At 44.1% G+C, this 19,137-nt stretch overlaps 1 protein-coding gene across 10 annotated transcripts in view; it reads right to left on the reverse strand.

Annotated features, from left to right (window-relative positions):
* Positions 1–16,061: 16,061 nt before the first annotated feature.
* SANBR (SANT and BTB domain regulator of CSR) overlaps positions 16,062–19,137 on the reverse strand; it is a 73,479-nt gene continuing 70,403 nt past the window's right edge. For all 10 annotated transcript variants that reach the window (XM_008254366.5, XM_002709853.6, XM_070069084.2 and 7 more), the window contains one exon: positions 16,062–17,825. In XM_008254366.5, coding sequence (XP_008252588.3) covers positions 17,789–17,825 — 37 coding nt within the window. In that variant the 3' untranslated portion in view covers positions 16,062–17,788. The remainder of the gene's footprint in view (positions 17,826–19,137) is intronic.

Below are 19,137 nucleotides of genomic sequence, written 5' to 3' on the forward strand. Positions count from 1 at the left end.
ACTCGGCTCCCCACCAGGAGACAGCGGCTTGAGACATCGCCCCATGACAGCAGAGAGTACTTCGTCACCCCATGTCAGCAAGAACTAGCTCTAAAGACTGATCATTATCCCTCTACCTCTCCTGGACTTTTGGGGTTAATGTAATCCCATACAACTCCTGCTTTATAAAAACACAAGGGATGAATGCCAGGAAAATGGCGCAGTCTTATCTACACCCCAGACACGACCCTAGGCTCTGACCCCTGCCACCATTGCTGGAAGCCAGGAGACCACATGGCCCAACCACCAGTGTCAGCTGCATCCCCACCCTAATAGGGTTTGCTGCTCCTACTTCCCTGCCCACCCCCTGGCAGTTTCAAGAGGACTGGTTCCTGGATTCTGCTCTGGTTGCCCCTCTTCCAGTCCAGCTCTCTGCTGTGGTCCGGAAAGGCAGTGGAGGATGGCCCAAGTACTTGGGCCCTGCACCTGCATGGGAGACCAGGAGGAAGCACCTGGCTCCTGGCTTCGGATTGGCGTGGCTCGCTCCCCATCTCCCTCTTCTTCCTTCTTCGACCCTTCCCTCTGGTCTTTTGGGTTTCCCCCAGTAAACTCTTTCCCTTAAAAAAAAAAGTGTAAATATAGGCTAATTTTGGTAATCACAAAGGGTTGCCACGTTTGGCTCTCTCACCACCAGAATAACTCAGAGCCTACGGCTCTTACCTCCTCCCATGTAGCGCACACTGCCAAACTGATGAGCAAAAATCGTAGTTCTACTTTGCATTTCTTATTAAAACTGAAGCCAATCTTTTCAAATGTTTAAGGTCTGTAATTAGTTTCCAGGGAACTCATTGCCCAGTCCTTGTCTACTTCGCTAGTAGGTTGCTGTCAATAAATATTTTATGTTCGTATTTGGAAAAAATACTGTGAAAAAAGATGCCAAAACTCCTGCAATAAAACGAACACCCAAGCCTGCCCTCCAGGAGTCTGGAATCCAAGGAAAGATCTAAGATTCTGACTTCACGCGCGTTCGGACGCCACAGCGCATGCTCCGAAAAGCCTCGTCCGAACCTCGCGTCTGTAAGCGGCTCACTTGATTTCTTCGGAAACAACTGCGTACGCATGCGCCAAAGAGCTCGCGCCTCGGCGGATTCCTCATGGAAATCTGCTGCGCATGCTCGTTAGCCTGCGCTCCTAGGAGACGCCACAGAAGGTGGGTGCAGCTGCGCCCCCTGCTGTCGGAAAATGTCCTGAAGCACTAGTTTTGAAATGGAGGAATTCTGGTGAAAAACAAGGCATCTTCCTGAGGCCCTCAACTCACAAAATCCACCGCATTACGCCAGTGGGTATTTATCAGCTGGCCTTCAACAAAGGTGTCTAAAGCGAGCTTTTTAAATTAATGTTTGACATTGAGTTGGAAGCTGATTTTAAAGGACCTTCAGGCAGGAAAGCTGCCACCTGCAGCGCCTGCATCCCATATAGGCTCCGGTTCTAGTCCTGGCTGCTCCTCTTCTGATCCAGCTCTCTGCTGTGTCTGGGAAAGCAGTAGAAGATGGCCCAAGTCCTTGGGCCCCTGCACGCATGTGGGAGACCAGAAGAAGCTCCTGGCTCCTGGGATAGGATGCGCCCAGCTCTGGCTGTTACGGCCATTTGGGGAGTGAACTAGCATATGGAGGACCTCTCTCTCTCTCTCTCTCTCTCTGCGCCTCTCCTTCTCTCTCTGTAACTCTTTCAAATAAATAAATAAATCTTAAAAAAACCCACACTGAATTAGATAAGAAATTAAAAAAAAAAAAAGACCTTCAAGAGTGTCGACAGATTAATAGTTAGCTCTATTTTTAAAAGCTCCATGGGCCACACTTCAGAGAAAGCCAGACAGAAAAGCTTGAGAAAACCACCTGCCATTCGCAAAGAGAAACATGCCCTGACTTTCCCCATTTGGTTGATGCCATAAATAATTAAATCTTGGGACTGGCACTGTTGCACAGCCAGTTAAGCCACTGTCTGCAGTGCCGGCAACCCACATGGGCGCCAGTTCGAATCCTGGCTGCTCCACTTCCGATCCAGCTCCCTGGAAAATCAACAGAGGATGGCCCAAGTGGGAGACCCATGTGGAAGTCCTGGAAGAAGCTCCTGGCTTCCGCCTGGAGCAGCCCTGGCTGTTGGCGGCCATTTGAGGAATGAACCAGCCGATGAATGATTCTCCCTCCCCCTCCCCTTCTGTAACTCTGCCTTTTAAATAACTACAATCTTAAGAGAAAAAAAAAAAGAAATTTTACAGGGGAGGGCATGGAGGCCCAGTGGGTTATATCCCATATCAGAGTACCTGGTGCAGTCCTGGCTACTCTGCTTCTGATCCAGCTCCCTGTTAATGTGTCTTGGAGGCAGCAGGTGCCACCTGCACAGGAGACCAGGATGGAGTTCCTGGCTCCTGGTGTTGTCCTGGCCCAGCCCTGACTATGGACATTTGGGAAGTGAATTAGCAGGTGGAAGAGATTCATTCATAGTCATTCTCTCTCTCTCTCCCTCCCTCTTTCCCCCACCACTTTTCAAATAGATGAAAGAAAACATTTTTTTAAAGGCTTACAGAAACCCATCACTGAAAAGGATACAGTCATGTTTCTGCACTGAAAAAATGTTTTTCATCTGAAAGCCTGAGGGAGAGGGAGAGCTACACAAATGGAGAGAGATCTCCCATCTGCTGGTTCATTCCCCAAATACCTACAACCACTAGGCCCTGGGCCAGGCCAAAGTCAGGAGCCCAAACTCCACCTCACAGGTGACTGGCAGGGATCCAGGTGCTTCAGTCATCAATTGATTCCTTGAAGGGTTTATTTCTGCATTTTGTGATTTTTTTTTTAAGATTTATTTATCTGAAAGGCAGAGTTACAGAGAGGTCTTCCATCCACTGGTTCCACTCCCCAGATGGCTGCAATAGATGGAGCTGGGCCAATCCAAAGTCAAGAGCCAGGAGCCAGAAGCTTCTTCCGGGTCTCCCATGCAGGTGCAGGGGCCCAAGCACTTGGGCCATCTTCCACTGCTTTCCCAGGCCATTAGCAGAGAGCTGGATCAAAAGTGGAGCAGGCCGGCACCGCTGCTCACTAGGCTAATCCTCCGCCTGTGGCACTGGCACCCCAGGTTCTAGCCCTGGTCGGGGCGCCGGATTCTGTCCCAGTTGTCCCTCTTCTAGGCCAGCTCTCTGCTGTGGCATGGGAAGGCAGTGGAGGATGGCCCAAGTCCTTGGGCCCTGCACCCGCATGGGAGACCAGGAGAAGCACCTGGCTCCTGCCTTCGGATTGGCAAGCAGGCCATAGCAGCCATTTGGGGGGTGAACCAACGGAAGCAAGACCTTTCTCTCTCTCACTGTCCACTCTGCCTGTCAAAAAATATATATTAAAAATATATTTATATATTAATATAATATATTATATTATTAATTAATATAGTTATTAATTAGTATAATATAATATAATATATATTTTTAAAAAGTGGAGCAGCCCAGACATGAACCGGTGCTCCTAAGGGATGCCAGAACTGCAGGCAGAGGCTTTGCCTGCTATGCTATATAAATAAATCTTAAAAAAAAAGCTCTAGTGGAATTTCAGAAGATGGACCAGCAGTGTCTGCTTAAATGCAACCTGAACAACTGTTACCTCTTGGAGTCAGCTGGAACAGGAGACTTGACCCCTAAACTGATATACCCTGAGTCTTGATCTTTTATTAACATTATTAATATCAACATGCGGTCAGATTTCAGCATCAACAGTTCTTCCCCCCCCCCCCCACCACTAAAAACCAGAATGCATTTAGCTTAGCAGTGAAGACACCATGACCCACACAGGTTCAACAGCTGGCTCCAGCTGCTCATGCCAGTCTCCTGCTGATGCGCACTCTGGGAGGCAGAGATAATGGCTCAGGTAATTGGGTTTCTGCCACCCAGCCCCAACCACTGCAGGGATTTAGAGAGTAATCCGGCAGATGGGAGCTCTTGCTTCTTTCTCTCTCTTTTTTTCTCTCTCTCTGTTACCCACTCGAATAATTTAAAATAGACATATGTATAAAATTCATATATAATAATAAAGAATATTTTAACCTAAAATATTATAAGGAAACAGGTTAAAGCAAAAGGTTGTTAAAATTTTTATTTATTATTTATTTGAAAGTCAGAGGGAGAGGCAGAGAGACAGAGAGAGGTCTTCCATCTGCTGGTTTACTCCCCAAATGGCTGCAATGGCTGGAGCTGGGCTGATCTGAAGCCAGGAGCCAGGAGCTTCTTCCATGTCTCCCACGCAGGTGCAGGGGCCCAAGCACTTAGGCCATCTTCTATTGCTTTCCCAGGCCATAGCAGAGAGCTGGATCGGAAGAGGAGCAGCTGGGACTTGAACCAGTGCCCATATGGGATGCCAGCATGGCATGCAGCAGCTTTACCTGCTATACCACAGTGCCGGCCTCAAAACAAAAGTTTTTTAAAACAACAATATACTACAAATACCCTTACTCTCCAGTGCTGAGTTTCAGTTTCTGCATTTAGGTAAAGAATCTAAAGAGATCTTGTATTCAAATCTACTTGTTACTGAGTTCCAACTAGACTATAGCAGGAGTTTGAATAGCAAATCTGAAAATTAATCTGAATTTCTTTGGGTCTTTTTTTTTCTTTTCTTTTTTTTTAACTTTTATTTAATATAAATTTCCAAAGTACAGCTTATGGATTACAATGGTTTCCCCCCCATAATGTCCCTCCCACCTGCAACCCTCCCCTTTCCCACTCCCTCTCCCCTTCCATTCACATCAAGATTCATTTTCGATTCTCTTTATCTACAGAAGATCAGTTTAGCATACATTAAGTAAAGATTTCAACAGTTTGCTCCCACACAGAAACATAAAGTGAAAAATAATAGATGATTTTTTAAATGATGATGAAATCAGATCAGACCTATTGTCATGTTTAATCCCAGTGAGAGTCAAGTTGGGAATTGATAATTTCTTTTTTATTTTACAGAAGATCAGTTTAGTATACATTAAGTAAAGATTTCAACAGTTTGCACCCCCATAGAAACACCAAGTGAAAAATACTGTTTGAGTACTCGTTATAGCATTAAATCTCAATGTACAGCACATTAAGGACAGAGATCCTACATGAGGAGTAAGTGCACAGTGACTCCTGTTGTTGACTTTACAAATTGACACTCCTGTCTATGGCATCAGTAATCTCCCTATGCTCTAGTCATGAGTTTCCAAGGCTATGGAAGCCTTTTGAGTTCTCTGACTCTTATCTTGTTTAGACAAGGTCATAGTCAAAGTGGAGGTTCTCTTGGGTCTTGAGTTTGGACAGCAAGGGATGCCTTGAATATTCTTCTCCGTGTACTTACTTATGCACAATGTTATTGTAAATACTCACATGTATCATCTACCAGAGACAGGTGCATTATCCTGTTCTTTCCTCTTCTGTCATCCCCCTAAGCAACTTGAGTCCTGAAAGGTTATACCTATTCACTTGGATCTATTTCTCTCCATCACTGTGACTTATTGCAGCAGCCTCCTGGGGCTAGGGAGAGGCCAGCTTTCCTTAAAAGCACTTGACCACTTAATACCTGAACAGAACTGCAGTTACATTAGCAAAGAAAGAAGAGAATGATTGCTGGACAACAATCAACAATGTTTGCACACAGTGCTTCTTGAAATATAACTGAACCCATATTTAAAGATTTCTTTAAGTGTCTCCATTTTCAAGCGTAGGTGAAAGTTAAAAGAATGTGTTTTTTCTATATTGTGTTTATATATTTATATATACAGTAGGTTTATAAATCTACTTAAAAATTGGTATTTTGTTTTTCTAAATTCAACTATAACCAATTCAAAACACCACTCACAGTCCCTGGCCTCTCTGATTCACATAGACCGTCAGTGCTGGCTTCCTGTAACATGCATTTCATTCCGTCTGGTCTTCAGTCTTCCCAGACTCAGCACTCACAGAGATGTATTCACATCTTCAGCTGATGGCCAGCTGGGTGGTCCAGTGAAGGCCCAAGGTCTAGTTCGAAGGGAGTGGGTAAGAAGGGTGATAGATGAGCAAGGACATTCCATTCCCCCCATGAATTCGGATGAAAACTGGTAATAAAGTCAGGTGTACCTCCAAGAGGAGACACTGGAGAAGAACCAAGCTGGCTCTAAAAGGAACGGTGCTTGAATGGATGGCACACGGCTTTATGCTGGATCCGCGTCACTGTCTCCCTAATCACATCAACTTGAAATGCCACCAATGTCTGGACAGCTGGACCTGTTTGATCACGGCTGTGACTAGTGGGTTGTTTCCGTAATAAATATGTAAGGCCTTTTGAAAAAAAAAAGTAGAAAAGTGATTTTTGCAGGCTGATGCAGATCAGTGGCAAGTATGTCCACAGGTTATCAACTAAGTCTTCATGGAATGTTTCACTCACTGAAATTCCTTTTTCAGCTGTCTGTGGCTGCCCCTCCCCCTCCATTCAATGGACGGAGCGTTTGGAGGGCTCCTCTCAAGCTAGAAATCTGTTTCTTGGTTCTAGAATTTTCCTTGAATTATTTCACTGATGACATCTTCCCTTCTGATCTTCTGAAACTCCTGTTAGTTGGATGTTCAACATCCTGAGTTGAACCTCCATGTGAATAACCAAAGATCCCTGCCAACATTTTTCTTTTACATTTTCAGTTATTTCCTCAATTTTGCCCATTATTGCATTTTCTCAGTAAGCAAAAGGGCTTTTTCCTATTCTTTTTTAAAAAATGTCATCTTGTACTTATTTTATGAATACAAATCTTGAATTTTTCTGAGAATACATTTTTTAAAGATTTACTTATTTATTTGAAAGGCAGGGCTGAAGAGAAAGAGAGAGAGAGAAACAAAGATCTCCCATCCACTGGTTCACTTCCCAAATGGCCTCAGTGGCCAGAACTGGGCCGATCTGAAGCCAGGAGGCAGGACTTTCTTCTGGGTCTTCCATGTGGGTGCAGGGGCCCATGGACTTGGGCCATCTTTTGCTGCTTTCCCAGGCTCACTGGGAAGGAGCTGGATTGGAAGTGGAGCAGCTAGGACTCCCACTGGCACCCATATGGGACAACCAGTACTGCAGGCAGCAGTTTAACCTTCTACCCCACAGTGCCAGCCCTTAAGGGCCCTTCTTAAAACTATCTTTTGTTTTCTTTCGTTACTTGATTTTTTTTTCCTTTTGGATCATTTTTTTGTTCATCTTGTTTATATCTCTGTCATGCTATTTCTTTCTCATATTCCCTGGTTATTTGTCATATTTAAGAGTGAGGCCTGGGGGCTGGTGCTGTGGCATGTCAAGTAAAGCCCCCACCTGCAGTGCCAGCATCCCATATAGGTACCAGTGTAAGTCCTGGCTGCTCCATTTCTGATCCAGCTCCCTGCTAATGCACCTGGGAAGGCAGAGGAAGATGGCCTAAGTGCTTGGGACCCTGCCACCCATGTGGGAGACCCACTGGCTTCAGCCTGGCCCAGCTTGGGCTGTTGTGGCCATCTGGGGAGTGGACCAAGGGATGGAAGTTTGCTCTCTATCTTTCCCTCCCCCTCTCTGTAACTCTACCTTTCAAATAAATAAATACATCTTTAAAAAAAAAAAGAAAGAAAGAAAAAGACAAGAAAGGACTATCTGGACAAAAGCAAGCCTGACCAGGAGCAGGGGAAGTATTCAATCCTAAAGTTCCACGCTCAGCATCCTGGCTCCACTGTGTCGGGGCAGTCTTGCCCCTGTGGCTCTCATGGGCACAGGCCATTCTTTAGTCCCACAGCTGGCATCTCAACTCTGCAGGTCCACTGGGCGCTGTCCTGGCGGGGACACTCTGCAGCAGCTCAAACCCCACATTTCTGCTTGGCGTTGCCCTAGGGGGTGCTTTCTGCCATGCTCCACCCCTGCAACAGGTCTCTCCACAGGCCCCCAGGATGCCTGAAACAGTCTTTGAAAGCTAGGTGGAGGCCTCCACACCTCCATGGCTTCCCTGGTCTCTGGTCACATGGCTGCTCTCTGAGGCTGCACGCTGCTGTCTGCGGCTTCCAACGCCTTCCCAACGCACTGCTTGCAGCTCTCCATGATGGTGTCTCATGTCGTTTGCGCCTCTAGCTTTCTGCAGTCTCTGCCATGGTCTCACTTCCACAGCATCACTAGCAATCATGCTATCAGGGGCTCTCAGCCTGTAGCACACCCCTCCCACCTGACCTCCTAGGCTTTCTTTGGAATCTGTGAAAGCTTCTACAACCCCATAACTCTTTCATTCAGCATGCCTACAAAACCAGCACCATGCCGAGGTCTGCTGCCAGGACCAGCTGCACCCGGGCCCACCTGAATGCTCAAGTCCCAGAATGCCTTGCCAGCTGGACACAGGGAAATGCCAAGGAGGTCTGGGCCAACTATGAAAAGAACTGTGGGCTTCCATGGAAATATGTTGTTCTAGGCCTCCGGGCCTGTGGTGGGAGGAGCAGTCTCAAAGCTCTCTGAAATGCCTTTACAAGTCTGCTCTTGTTGTCAGCATACAGCTTCCTTTTACCTGTGCTACTCTTTTTTTTTTTTTTTAAGATTTTATTTATTTATTTGAGAGGTAGAGTAACAGACAGTGAAAGGGAGAGACAGAGAGAGAGGTCTTCCTTCCGTTGGTTCACTTCCCAGATGGTCGCGACAGCGGGAGCTGTGCCAATCCGAAGCCAGGAGCCAGGTGCTTCTTCTGGGTCTCCCATGCGGGTGCAGGGGCCCAAGCTCTTGGGCCATCTTCTGCTTTCCCAGGCCACAGTAGAGAGCTGGATTGGAAGAGGAGCAGCCAGGACTAGAACCGGAGCCCATATGGGATGCCAGCGCCACAGGCGGAGGATTAGCCTACTGCGCCATGGCACCAGCCCCTACCTGTGCTACTCTTGAGCAAGTAGCTTTTCCACCTCACTTTCCTGTCTCAAACAAGCTTTTCCTTTCTTCCTTCCTTTGGCCAGATTTAAAAAAAATCTTTTACAGATTTAAAAAATCTTTCTCTGCTCCCTTTTCCTCCTTATTCTCAAGGTTAAGCTCACTAAGGGGTGGTACAGTGGGTTAAGGTGCTGCTTGGGACACCTGCATCCCATATCTGAGTGCCAGTTCAAGTCCTGGCTACTTCGCTTCCAATCCATAGTTACCCATTCCTCTTTGACCCCCGTGGGAAGAAGGACTATAATCTACTCATTCAGCAAAGATTCTGAATACACTTTTTTTTTTTTTTAAATTTTTGACAAGCAGAGTGGACAGTGTGAGAGAGAGACAGAGAGAAAGGTCTTCCTTTTCCATTGGTTCACCCTCAATGGCTGTTGCAGCCGGCACACCGTGCTGATCCAAAGCCAGGAACCAGGTGCTTCCTCCTGGTCTCCCATGCGGGTGCAGGGCCCAAGCACTTGGGCCATCCTCCACTGCCCTCCCGGGCCACAACAGAGAGCTGGACTGGAAGAAGGGCAACCGGGACTAGAACTCAGGGTGCCGGTGCCGCAGGCAGAGGATTAGCCATGGTGCCGGCCAATATAATACACTATTAACTGTAGTCCTCATGTTATACTTGAGGTCTTCTGACTTGCTCATCCTATAGCCTTTCTTAAGAAATTCTTTTTATACAGTTATTTACAGTTACAAATTTCTCTGTAGGCACTGCTTTCGCCTATTCCACACATTTTGGTATGTCTTCATTTTTCACTCATTTCAAAATCTTTTCTAATTTCTCTTGTGATTTCTTTCATGTCCCATGATAGGCTCTGTGTCAAGTTCTATATATCTGTATTTCCAAAATTTTCTTATTTCTAACTTCATTGTGGGTGGAGAACTGCATTATTTCCAACCTGTAGTTTACTAAGGCTTATTTTATGACTTAGCATATGTTCTATCCTGAAGGATGGGTACTCTGCTTTGTTGAGTGTTCTATAGGTATATTAGGTCTAATTGCTTTTCAGTGTTGTTAAAGTAACCTTTGTCTACATTTTGCCATACTGGTCTATCCATTCCTGAAACTTTAGTATCAAAGCCTGTAGCCACTATTGATATGTTTTTCTCCTTTCATCCCATACAGTTTATACTTCATGAATATTGGTGCCTTGTTGTTAGGGTCACACATAATTGTTCTATCTTCCTCATGGATTGACTTTTATCTTTATAAAATGTTGCTCTTTTTTAAAAATTTATTTATTCATTCAAAAGGCAGAGTTACAGAGAAAAGGAAAAACAGAAAGAGAAAAGTCTTCCATCTGCAGTTTACTCCCCAGATGGCTGCAACGGCCAGAGCTGTGCTGATCCCAAGCCAGGAGCCAGGAGCTTCTTCCAGGACTTTCATGTGGGTGCAGGGGCCCAAGAACTTGGACCATCTTCCACTACTTTTCTAGGCAAAATTAGCAGGGAGCTGGATCAGAAGAGGTACAGCTGGGACTTGAACCAGTGTCCATATAGGATGCCAGAGCTGCAGATGGCAGCTTAAACAACAGCACTAGCCCCTAAAATACTTCTCTTTAGTACATTTTTGGTTTGTTTTGCAGCCTACTTTGGTATTAGAATAGTCACTTCAGATTTCTAATGGTGGCTGTTTATAAGATAAATTTTTCCCATCTTTTAATTCATTTGTATCTCTGAATCTAAAGTGTGTTTCTATATACTGCATAAAGTTGAGATCTTGTATTCTTTTAAATTTTTTTTTCAGGAAGATACGAATAAACAGGGTGGGCAGGGACCGGGAGACAGAGACACACCTTCAGATAAAACTCCCATCTGCTGGTTTAACCCCCCAAATGCCCACAATGGCCAGTGCCGGACTGGGGCCAGAACCAGGCGCTGGGAACACACAATCCAGGTCTCCTATATGCGTGGCAGGAACCCAGCTACTTGAGCCATCCGTGTTGCCTTCCAGGGTCTGCATTGGTGAGAAGCTGGAATCAGGATCTGAAGCTGAGAACTGAACCCAATTATTCTGATGTAGAATTTCTGACATCCTAAGCACTAGGCTAAATGTGTTCTCCTGAATATTTTTAAAAGATTTATTTATTTATTTGAAAGACAGTGTTACACACAGAGAAGAGAGGCAGAGAGAGAGAGGTCTTCCATCTGCTGGTTCACTCCCCAGATGGCCACAACGGCCAGAGCTGCACCGATCTGAAGCCAGGAGCCAGGAGCTTCTTCTGGGTCTCCCATGCAGGTGCAGAGGCCCAAGGACTTGGGCCATCGTCTACTGCTTTCCCAGGCCATAGCAGAGAGCTGGATTGGAAGTGGAGCAGCCAGGACTCGAACTGGTGCCCATATGGGATGCCGGCACTGCAGGTGACAGATTTACCTGTTATGCCATAGCACCCACCCCCTGAATACAGAATTCTTAGCTGACAATTTTCTTTAAGCACTTTGAATGCTATTCCACTGTTTTCTTGTCCTCCTCCTAATGAGAAGTTAACCATTGATTGTACTGGAATTCTGTTTCCATGGATACACTGTCTCATTACACCTTTCTCTTGCTCTTTCAAAGATTTTCCTTGTCTTTGATTTCAGCATTTTTATTACAATATGTGTGTTTATGGATCTCTTTGCATTTATCCTCTTGGAGTTAATTGAGCTTCTTGTCCAATTCAGTGGCATCCACATTGTCGTGCAACCATCACCACCATCCAACTTGCATTGCCTTTTTTTTTTTTTTTTAAGATTTATTTATTTCAAAAGCAGAGTTACGGAGAGGCAGAGGTAGAGAGATAGAGAGAGAGAGAGGTCTTCCATCCTCTGGTTCACTCCCCAAATGGCTGAAATGGCCAGAGTTGGGTGGATCCAAAACCAGGAGCTTCTTCCAGGTCTCCCATGTGGGTGCAGGGGCCCAAGGACTTGGGCCATCTTCTGCTATCCTGGGCCATAGCAGAGAGCTGGACAGGAAGTGGAGCAGCCGGGTCTCGAACTGGCGCCCATATGGGATGCTGGTGCTTCAGGCCAGGGCGTTAACCTGCTGCGCCACAGCGCCAGCCCCCCGGCTGCTCCTCTTCTGATCCAGCTCTCTGCTATGGCCTGGGAAAGCAGAAGAAGATGGCCCATGTCCTTGGGCCCCTGCACCTGTGTTGGAGACCCAGAGGAGGCTCCTGGCTCCTGATCGGCACAGCTCCAGCTGTTGCAGCCATCTGGGGAGTGAACCAGCGGATGGAAGATCTCTCTCTGTTTCTACCTTTCTCTGTAACTCTTTCAAATAAAAAAAAATCTTTTTAAAAAAATAAATAGGCCAGCGCCGCAGCTCACTAGGCTAATCCTCCGCCTTGCGGCGCCGGCACCCCGGGTTCTAGTCCCGGTCGGGGAGCCGGATTCTGTCCCGGTTGCCCCTCTTCCAGGCCAGCCCTCTGCTGTGGCCAGGGAGTGCTGTGGAGGATGGCCCAAGTGCTTGGGCCCTGCACCCGCTTGGGAGACCAGGAGAAGCACCTGGCTTCTGCCTTCAGATCAGCGCGGTGCGCTGGCCATTGGAGGGTGAACCAATGGAAAAGGAAGACCTTTCTCTCTGTCTCTCTCTCACTGTCCACTCTGCCTGTCAAAAAAAAAAAAAAATAATAAATAAATAAAATAAAGGGTGGTCATGAGGCCAGTTTATTTTTCTATTCAACCCAAATTTCAGCAGAACTCACCTGTTTCACACTCACCGGACTTACCTGGCACATCTTCCTACAGTGCGAGACAGACTGGGGGTGACAAGGCTGACAGCTGTCAAGGCTCTAAGAAGTGATTAAAGTGATTCTAGGCTGAGGACGGTCCTGATCTTGGTGATAGCACCCACAAGTATGACCTTGCAGAGCCATGTTTCCTGGTGCTCTAATTGCTGTTCTAGGGGTGGGGGACACAGTGTGGTCAAGAAGACCAGGCCTCTGCTCTTGCGGAGCTCATGTTCTAGCGTGGGAAACAAACTGCAAACCAACAAAGGGAGAAAGGGAAATGTCAGAGTAAGAAAGTCAGCTGTGGGCAGAAATAAACTATGGCGATGTGATAAGAATGACTGGCGTAGCTATTTTATACTGGGCATACAGGAACAGCCTCTGGTGAGGAAGAGGCATCCAAACTAAACTGAATTAGAACAATCTTTGAGAGAGGGAGATAGCCAGTGTGAAGGAACTGCCAGGCAGGAATTAGCTTACTAGAGAAATGTGTAGGCCGTGGCTGGAATACAGTAAGCAAGAGGCAGCTAGGTGTGGGATTTTGAAAACCCATTACAGGGACTGGATTTTTTTTTTCTGGGATGCTATTTTTTTTTTTTTTTTATGGGATGCTATTAGTGTGATTTACTTTTTAAAAGCATGACAGTTGCTTAGTGCCTAACAAATTAGAGGGTAGAGTGAAAGTTGGAAAATTACTTAGGAGGCTTTTGTAGCATTATGTAAAATATGTTAGTACCAGGAGTGGGGACAGTAGTGACAGAGAAGTGAATGATGACGAGTAGGTATGGGACTTGCTGATGAACTGGAGGTAGGAAGTAAAGGAAAGAGAGGAATAGAAATATTTTCTAGATATTTGCATTGTACATTTGGTGGGCAGTAATACCATTTACTGAACTGGGGAATAACAGGCTTGAATAAGCTGGGATTGAGGGGAGATGGGAAGATATTTTTCAAGTTCTATTTTGATCATGGTAAGTTAGAGATACCTAGGGTATTCCAAGTACAAATGTCAAGCAGGTAGTTGAACAAACAGGTCTGGGATGCAGGAAATAAGCGGGGGCCACTTGCTTTGAGTCTGAAGGAGCTGCCAGTATGCTGAGAGGCACTCTACAGAGAACGTTTCAGACAATTCAAGGAAAAATTGTTTCATGAAGGTGTTAGAGTGTGCTGACAGGCCCAGCTTCTAATCCCCCTGTGTGGCTTACTTCACCTTTCCAAATTTTCTTCTCTCCCTACGAGAATTATATAGGGGCAGGTGTCTGCCTCAGTGGTTAAGGGGCTGCTTAGGACACTTACATCCCTTATCAGAGTACCTGGTTCAAGTCCTGGCTCCGCTTCCAATTCAGCTTCCTGCTAGTGGGTACACTTGGAGGCAGCAGGTGATGGCTTGAGTGGTAGAGTCCCTGTCACCCTTGTGGGTGACCCTGACTGAGTCCTGGCTTCTGGCTTCAGCCTGGCCTAGCCCCATCTGTTGCAGGCACTTGGGGAGTGACAGCAGATGGGAGATCTCTGTCTCTATCTTTCTGCTTTTCAAGTAAAGTGAAAATAAAGTTAAGATAAAATAAGAATAATTGGTAGCTTTGGGATCTGCATAGAAGGAAGGCCTATACTTCCGGGAATGGAGAAGTCTCTACCTGTACTTCCTGGGAAGAAAAGTCCTTGTCAAGGTCCCTACGGGTGTCTAAAGGTCAACCAATGAGGATCAGACCCGCCTCAACCTTTAACCCCCATGCCCTGAATCTGTAAATGGAGCCCTCCCAATCTCTGACACGCAATTTCCCTGGCCCCCCACTCTGTTGGGACCGGGGAACCTCGCCTGGGAGCGGAATCCCAATAAAAGCCTGTGAATTAATTGATTCGTCTGCCTGGGAAGATTTGTTATGCGCCGGACACCTTGCAATAATAACCCAATTCTGGATTTTTACTATGAGGCCACAAGACATAAAACACATTCAAAGAAATAGCACCATCCTCAGCATAAACTAAGTATTCAACAAATAGCAACTATTTGAACTATAACTACCTCTGGTTTGATAACAGCTGCTTTTATCACAGAAAAATAGTAAGAGCCAAGATACTTACAATTTCTCAAATTTGGAAGGAGAGCTGCTAGAAAACTGTGCCATATGCACTGTCCTTCACAAAGCCTGTGTGTAAAGGCCATGGGTCACTACCACATTTCAGCAAATAGCATTTTCCTGTCTTGCTCTTTCTACAAATGCCACTTCTTCTGTCTAAATAAGGCAAGACACTTAATGATTTTTAAAAAAGTCTCAGATGATGCCATAGAAACCACCAAAATATTAGGTGCCTCCTATCTAAACACAGACACACAGAGTTAAGGAAAAAGGCTATTCAATACTTGTTAAGGCATGGCAAGGATGACTTTATGTAGGACCACTGTGCTAGGAATAGGGCCCACTGCAAATGGGGTCTTGAGTGGCAGAAAGATTGTGCTCAGGTCTGAATACACACAGGCAAGAGGGAATTTATAGCCACAGAACAGGGTGGGCAATAGTGGATGGAAAATTACTAAGAGGAAACATCAGGGGTGGAGGATTCTGGCTAAACTGACCTAACAGTATGCCTGCTGAAGACAGGCCAAGGGCAATCAGCTACCACCCGGCAAATAGTGGAGGATGAACTTGACCAAGTATCAAAAATGGAGTGGGGTTCTTGTTCAACTGATTTAGTAGGGTTCTTTGCTAACTGGGTTTTATAAGGAAGTGCACAAATGGGAAAAAGAGAAGGTTCAGAAGCTAACTAAAAGTTGGCAAGCAAAGAATCTTTGTCAACACACACACACTAGTTGTAGCAACACACGTTTCAGAAAAAGTGATGTCAAATTCTCATCTTAGAAGAATTTTAAGGTAAAATCAACTCAATCCCTCTAACATGAGGGCATGAATATTAATCCTGTTATTTTCTTTCGCTGTTACTGGGTCAGCTTTAAATGAGAGTGCAAGAAGCAGCCTACTAGAACTGGACTGGCCAGGTACCCCAGGGCCTTTGTCCTGCAGGTGTGAAGTAGTGACTCAATGGACAGATAAAGGCTGACAGAGGAAATAATCCCAAACACAGCACAAAAGTGGCATTTTGGGGTTTGTATGTTAAAATTTGTCTTTAGTAGATGAGCATGACAGAGCTTCGGCCTCAGCTTCTATGGCAATTAGTGCAGTTCCAACGCCCAGCTGAGCACTCTGAGGAAGGAGAGCAAGGTGCAGTGTGCATCAGCTCTGTTATATGATTACTTTTATTCTGCTGCGTTTTACCTGAAACGTCCTGCTGAATTTTTACCAGAACAGCCTAATGAAACAATCCTAGAAGTTTCATCTTGTAATGCAGCCACTTTTCCATCAAAACTTGCAGAATCGAGAGCCAACCCAGACCTCTTCTGAGAAGATGGAATGATTCTGTTCAAGGACGTTTCCAACAATTTTGTCAGTAACATTTATTTCAATTAAAGAAATGTGAATTCAGAATGAATGTAAGGTAAAACCTCAAAGTATTTAGCAAAATAAATGCTATAAAGAGTTTGCAAGAAATATATGTGATACCTGTGCAATGTGTTGCAGACAGACAGAAATAAAAATAAAAAGCACATTCTGAAAAGAATCAGAATTTGATAAGTTCTAGTTTGTAAAACTCCATTCAGTGGTACAGCATCCCCCAGGGTGAGGCAATTTGCCTTTTTATCAATAGTTATAAATCAAAAGAGCATATTTTCCTCTTCTAGTTGTGACCATCCCAGCACTGTTTACATGTACAGACCTGAATTCTTAGAGAAACAGTGAACTAAAACAACACGTGGCACTTTACAGGGCTTACATAAAATATACTATAAAACATTTTCTTTTGAAAATAAAAACAGTATAATCTATTTCCAAAGCATCAAACAGCTGAAGCAAACATAAACTGGAACAAAACTTCCAAACAGAAGCTCAAAAACCTTGGCAAAGCCATACATGTAACATTCAGCTTCATTTATCAACTAAAATACTCACTGAAAGTAATGATTTCTGTACATGTAAACTGAGTGTAACATTTCAATGTTGTAACAGAAATTGCTACACATTATCAAAGCATGTTCTTTGGATCATTTTAAGAAATTTCAATTATGATGTAAATGAAAATTTAAAAATAGAAACAGTGCATCTTAAGGTTTTTCAGACCTACACAAGTAAATTCCAAACATGTAATTTATTATATGCTTATGATTTGGAAAAAAATTTTCCCTGAGCACTCTTTCTGCCTGGTTAGAAAAATTAAAACATGCTCTAGAAAATAGAATTTCATTTTTATTCTTCTCAAATATATGGAATTTTTTTACCCATTTAATGTATTGGGGAATTTTTTTTAGACATCTCTAAAGTAACTAGCAATCATACTGCTTAAAGGGCTATTTGAATGGCTATAGAAATACTGTTGGGTCTTAAGAGCCCTGAGAACTGTATGGTGAGTGGCTCATATGACTGAAATGATTTACTTGAAACTATCAACAGTTACTTTAACAAATTCAGAATGGCACTAATCACAGAAGAAAGATAATAATCCAGCTCAGATGATCAATATAAATGTTAAAAACCAAAAGAATAAAAATTGAACTAATATTGTAAAATTAACTCTTTTGTCCAACATAGTACTGAAATACCTAATCCTTGAAACTTTAATGCAGTTTTAAGATCTATCACTCCTTAATATTCATGCAAACTCAGCATCCTTGGATATTTCATCCTACAAAGTGCAGGTCTCAAAGCTATCCCAAGACTGACAGCCCCAAAGACACACTACCACCAGTGCACACACTATCAGCTGTGTTCCTTAATTTATAAAGGTTTCACAAACACTTAGTTTAGGCCTCTTCTCCCGGAAATAAATAAAGGATAACAAATGTTAGGAGTCTTAACTATGTAAATTTATAAATAGTTGTTTCCTATATAGTCTAGAATCATACTAAAAGAAAATCAAATTTAAGAAGTATCATATTTACAATTCAATTTTCATAAAATTTAACTATTTCTCTTCGTATTATGATTTGCGTGACTTGTAAGAATAATTATTCATAAATAACTTAAAAACATTTAGAAGTCATTGTTCTGAAGATATTCAAGAGGGGAGCAGTGTCAGATGTCTAGGAATATGCCTTCTGTCATCTCAAGTGCTTTATGCTGGACGTCCTTGACCAAAACGGCTTCTGGACCTGGATTTTTTCAAACAGAAAAGAAGGTCAAAGTTGCTTCTAAAACAACAGGAAGTTGTTATGGCTTCAGATTGTGTTTACCTGGTATATTCAAAGTGCAATGGATCTTTATGTAGTTCAACATGCATTTTCTAAAACCTTTGGAGTAAGTTTTATTATTTTGGAATCTAGAGGTTTTTTTTTGAGAGACAATACTACAGTGTGTACGCTGTAGTTTCTCCAGTGAAACAAGTGAACATTTACATTAAATGGGATACACAAACATTACAGAAGGCATCACAGCAGCTCAATGCCACAAATTAATGAAAAAAAAAAAAAACAACACTTTTTGATGGCTGAAGTGTCTGGATTTCTGAATTACAGGTAAGGGATTAGGATCTGTTAATAATAATGCTCATGTCTCAATAACTGTTAATCTCTAAAAATTTTTTTTGTGATGTAAAGTGACACAGAGCCACCAGTTAAATTTTATTAAGAAAAATCATAAAGGCACAGACAGGAAAGACTTCAGTGATTTATATACAGCTATATTATATATTCTACAAATAGAACAAAAATTCTACTAATTTATAGTAGCATTAAAGCTTATATTTTTAAAATATTTATTTATTTGAGGGCGCCGGATTCTGTCCCGGTTGCCCCTCTTCCAGGCCAGCTCTCTGCTGTGGCCAGGGAGTGCAGTGGAGGATGGCCCAAGTCCTTGGGCCCTGCACCCCATGGGAGACCAGGATAAGTACCTGGCTCCTGCCATCGGATCAGCGTGGTGCGCCGGCCGTGCCGGCCACTGGAGGGTGAACCAACGGCAAAGGAAGACCTTTCTCTCTCTCTCTCTCTCACTGTCCACTCTGCCTGTCAAAAAATAAATAAATAAATAAATAAAAATTAAAATATTTATTTATTTGAGTGGCTGAGAGGCAGAGACAGGAAAGGGGAGATAGAGACAGAGAGAAGTTAGACAGAGAGACAGAAAACAGATATGCAGTTCCCATCTACTGGTCTATTGCCTAAATGCCCACAATAGCTGGGGCTGGGCAGCATAGAAGCCAGGAGCCAGGTTGTCCATGTGGGTGGTAGGAACCCAATTACCTGAGCCATCACTGCTACCACTGAGGGTCTGCATTAGCAGGAAGTAGGACTCAGGAGGTAGAGCCAAGAACTGAACCCAGGTATTCTGATGTAGGACATGGCCATCTTAACTGATAAGTTAAATGTCCACCCCTACAGCTTACATTTTCATCAGTAGCTGACTCAGAATGGAGACAGCTCAATAAGCAGTAAAAAAATATTTAAACCCTACACTTTCATTAAATTT

This window comes from Oryctolagus cuniculus, chromosome 2 (genome assembly GCF_051225735.1).
Source record: "Oryctolagus cuniculus isolate XC-2025 breed Fujian yellow rabbit chromosome 2, ASM5122573v1, whole genome shotgun sequence".
NCBI lineage: Eukaryota > Metazoa > Chordata > Mammalia > Lagomorpha > Leporidae > Oryctolagus > Oryctolagus cuniculus.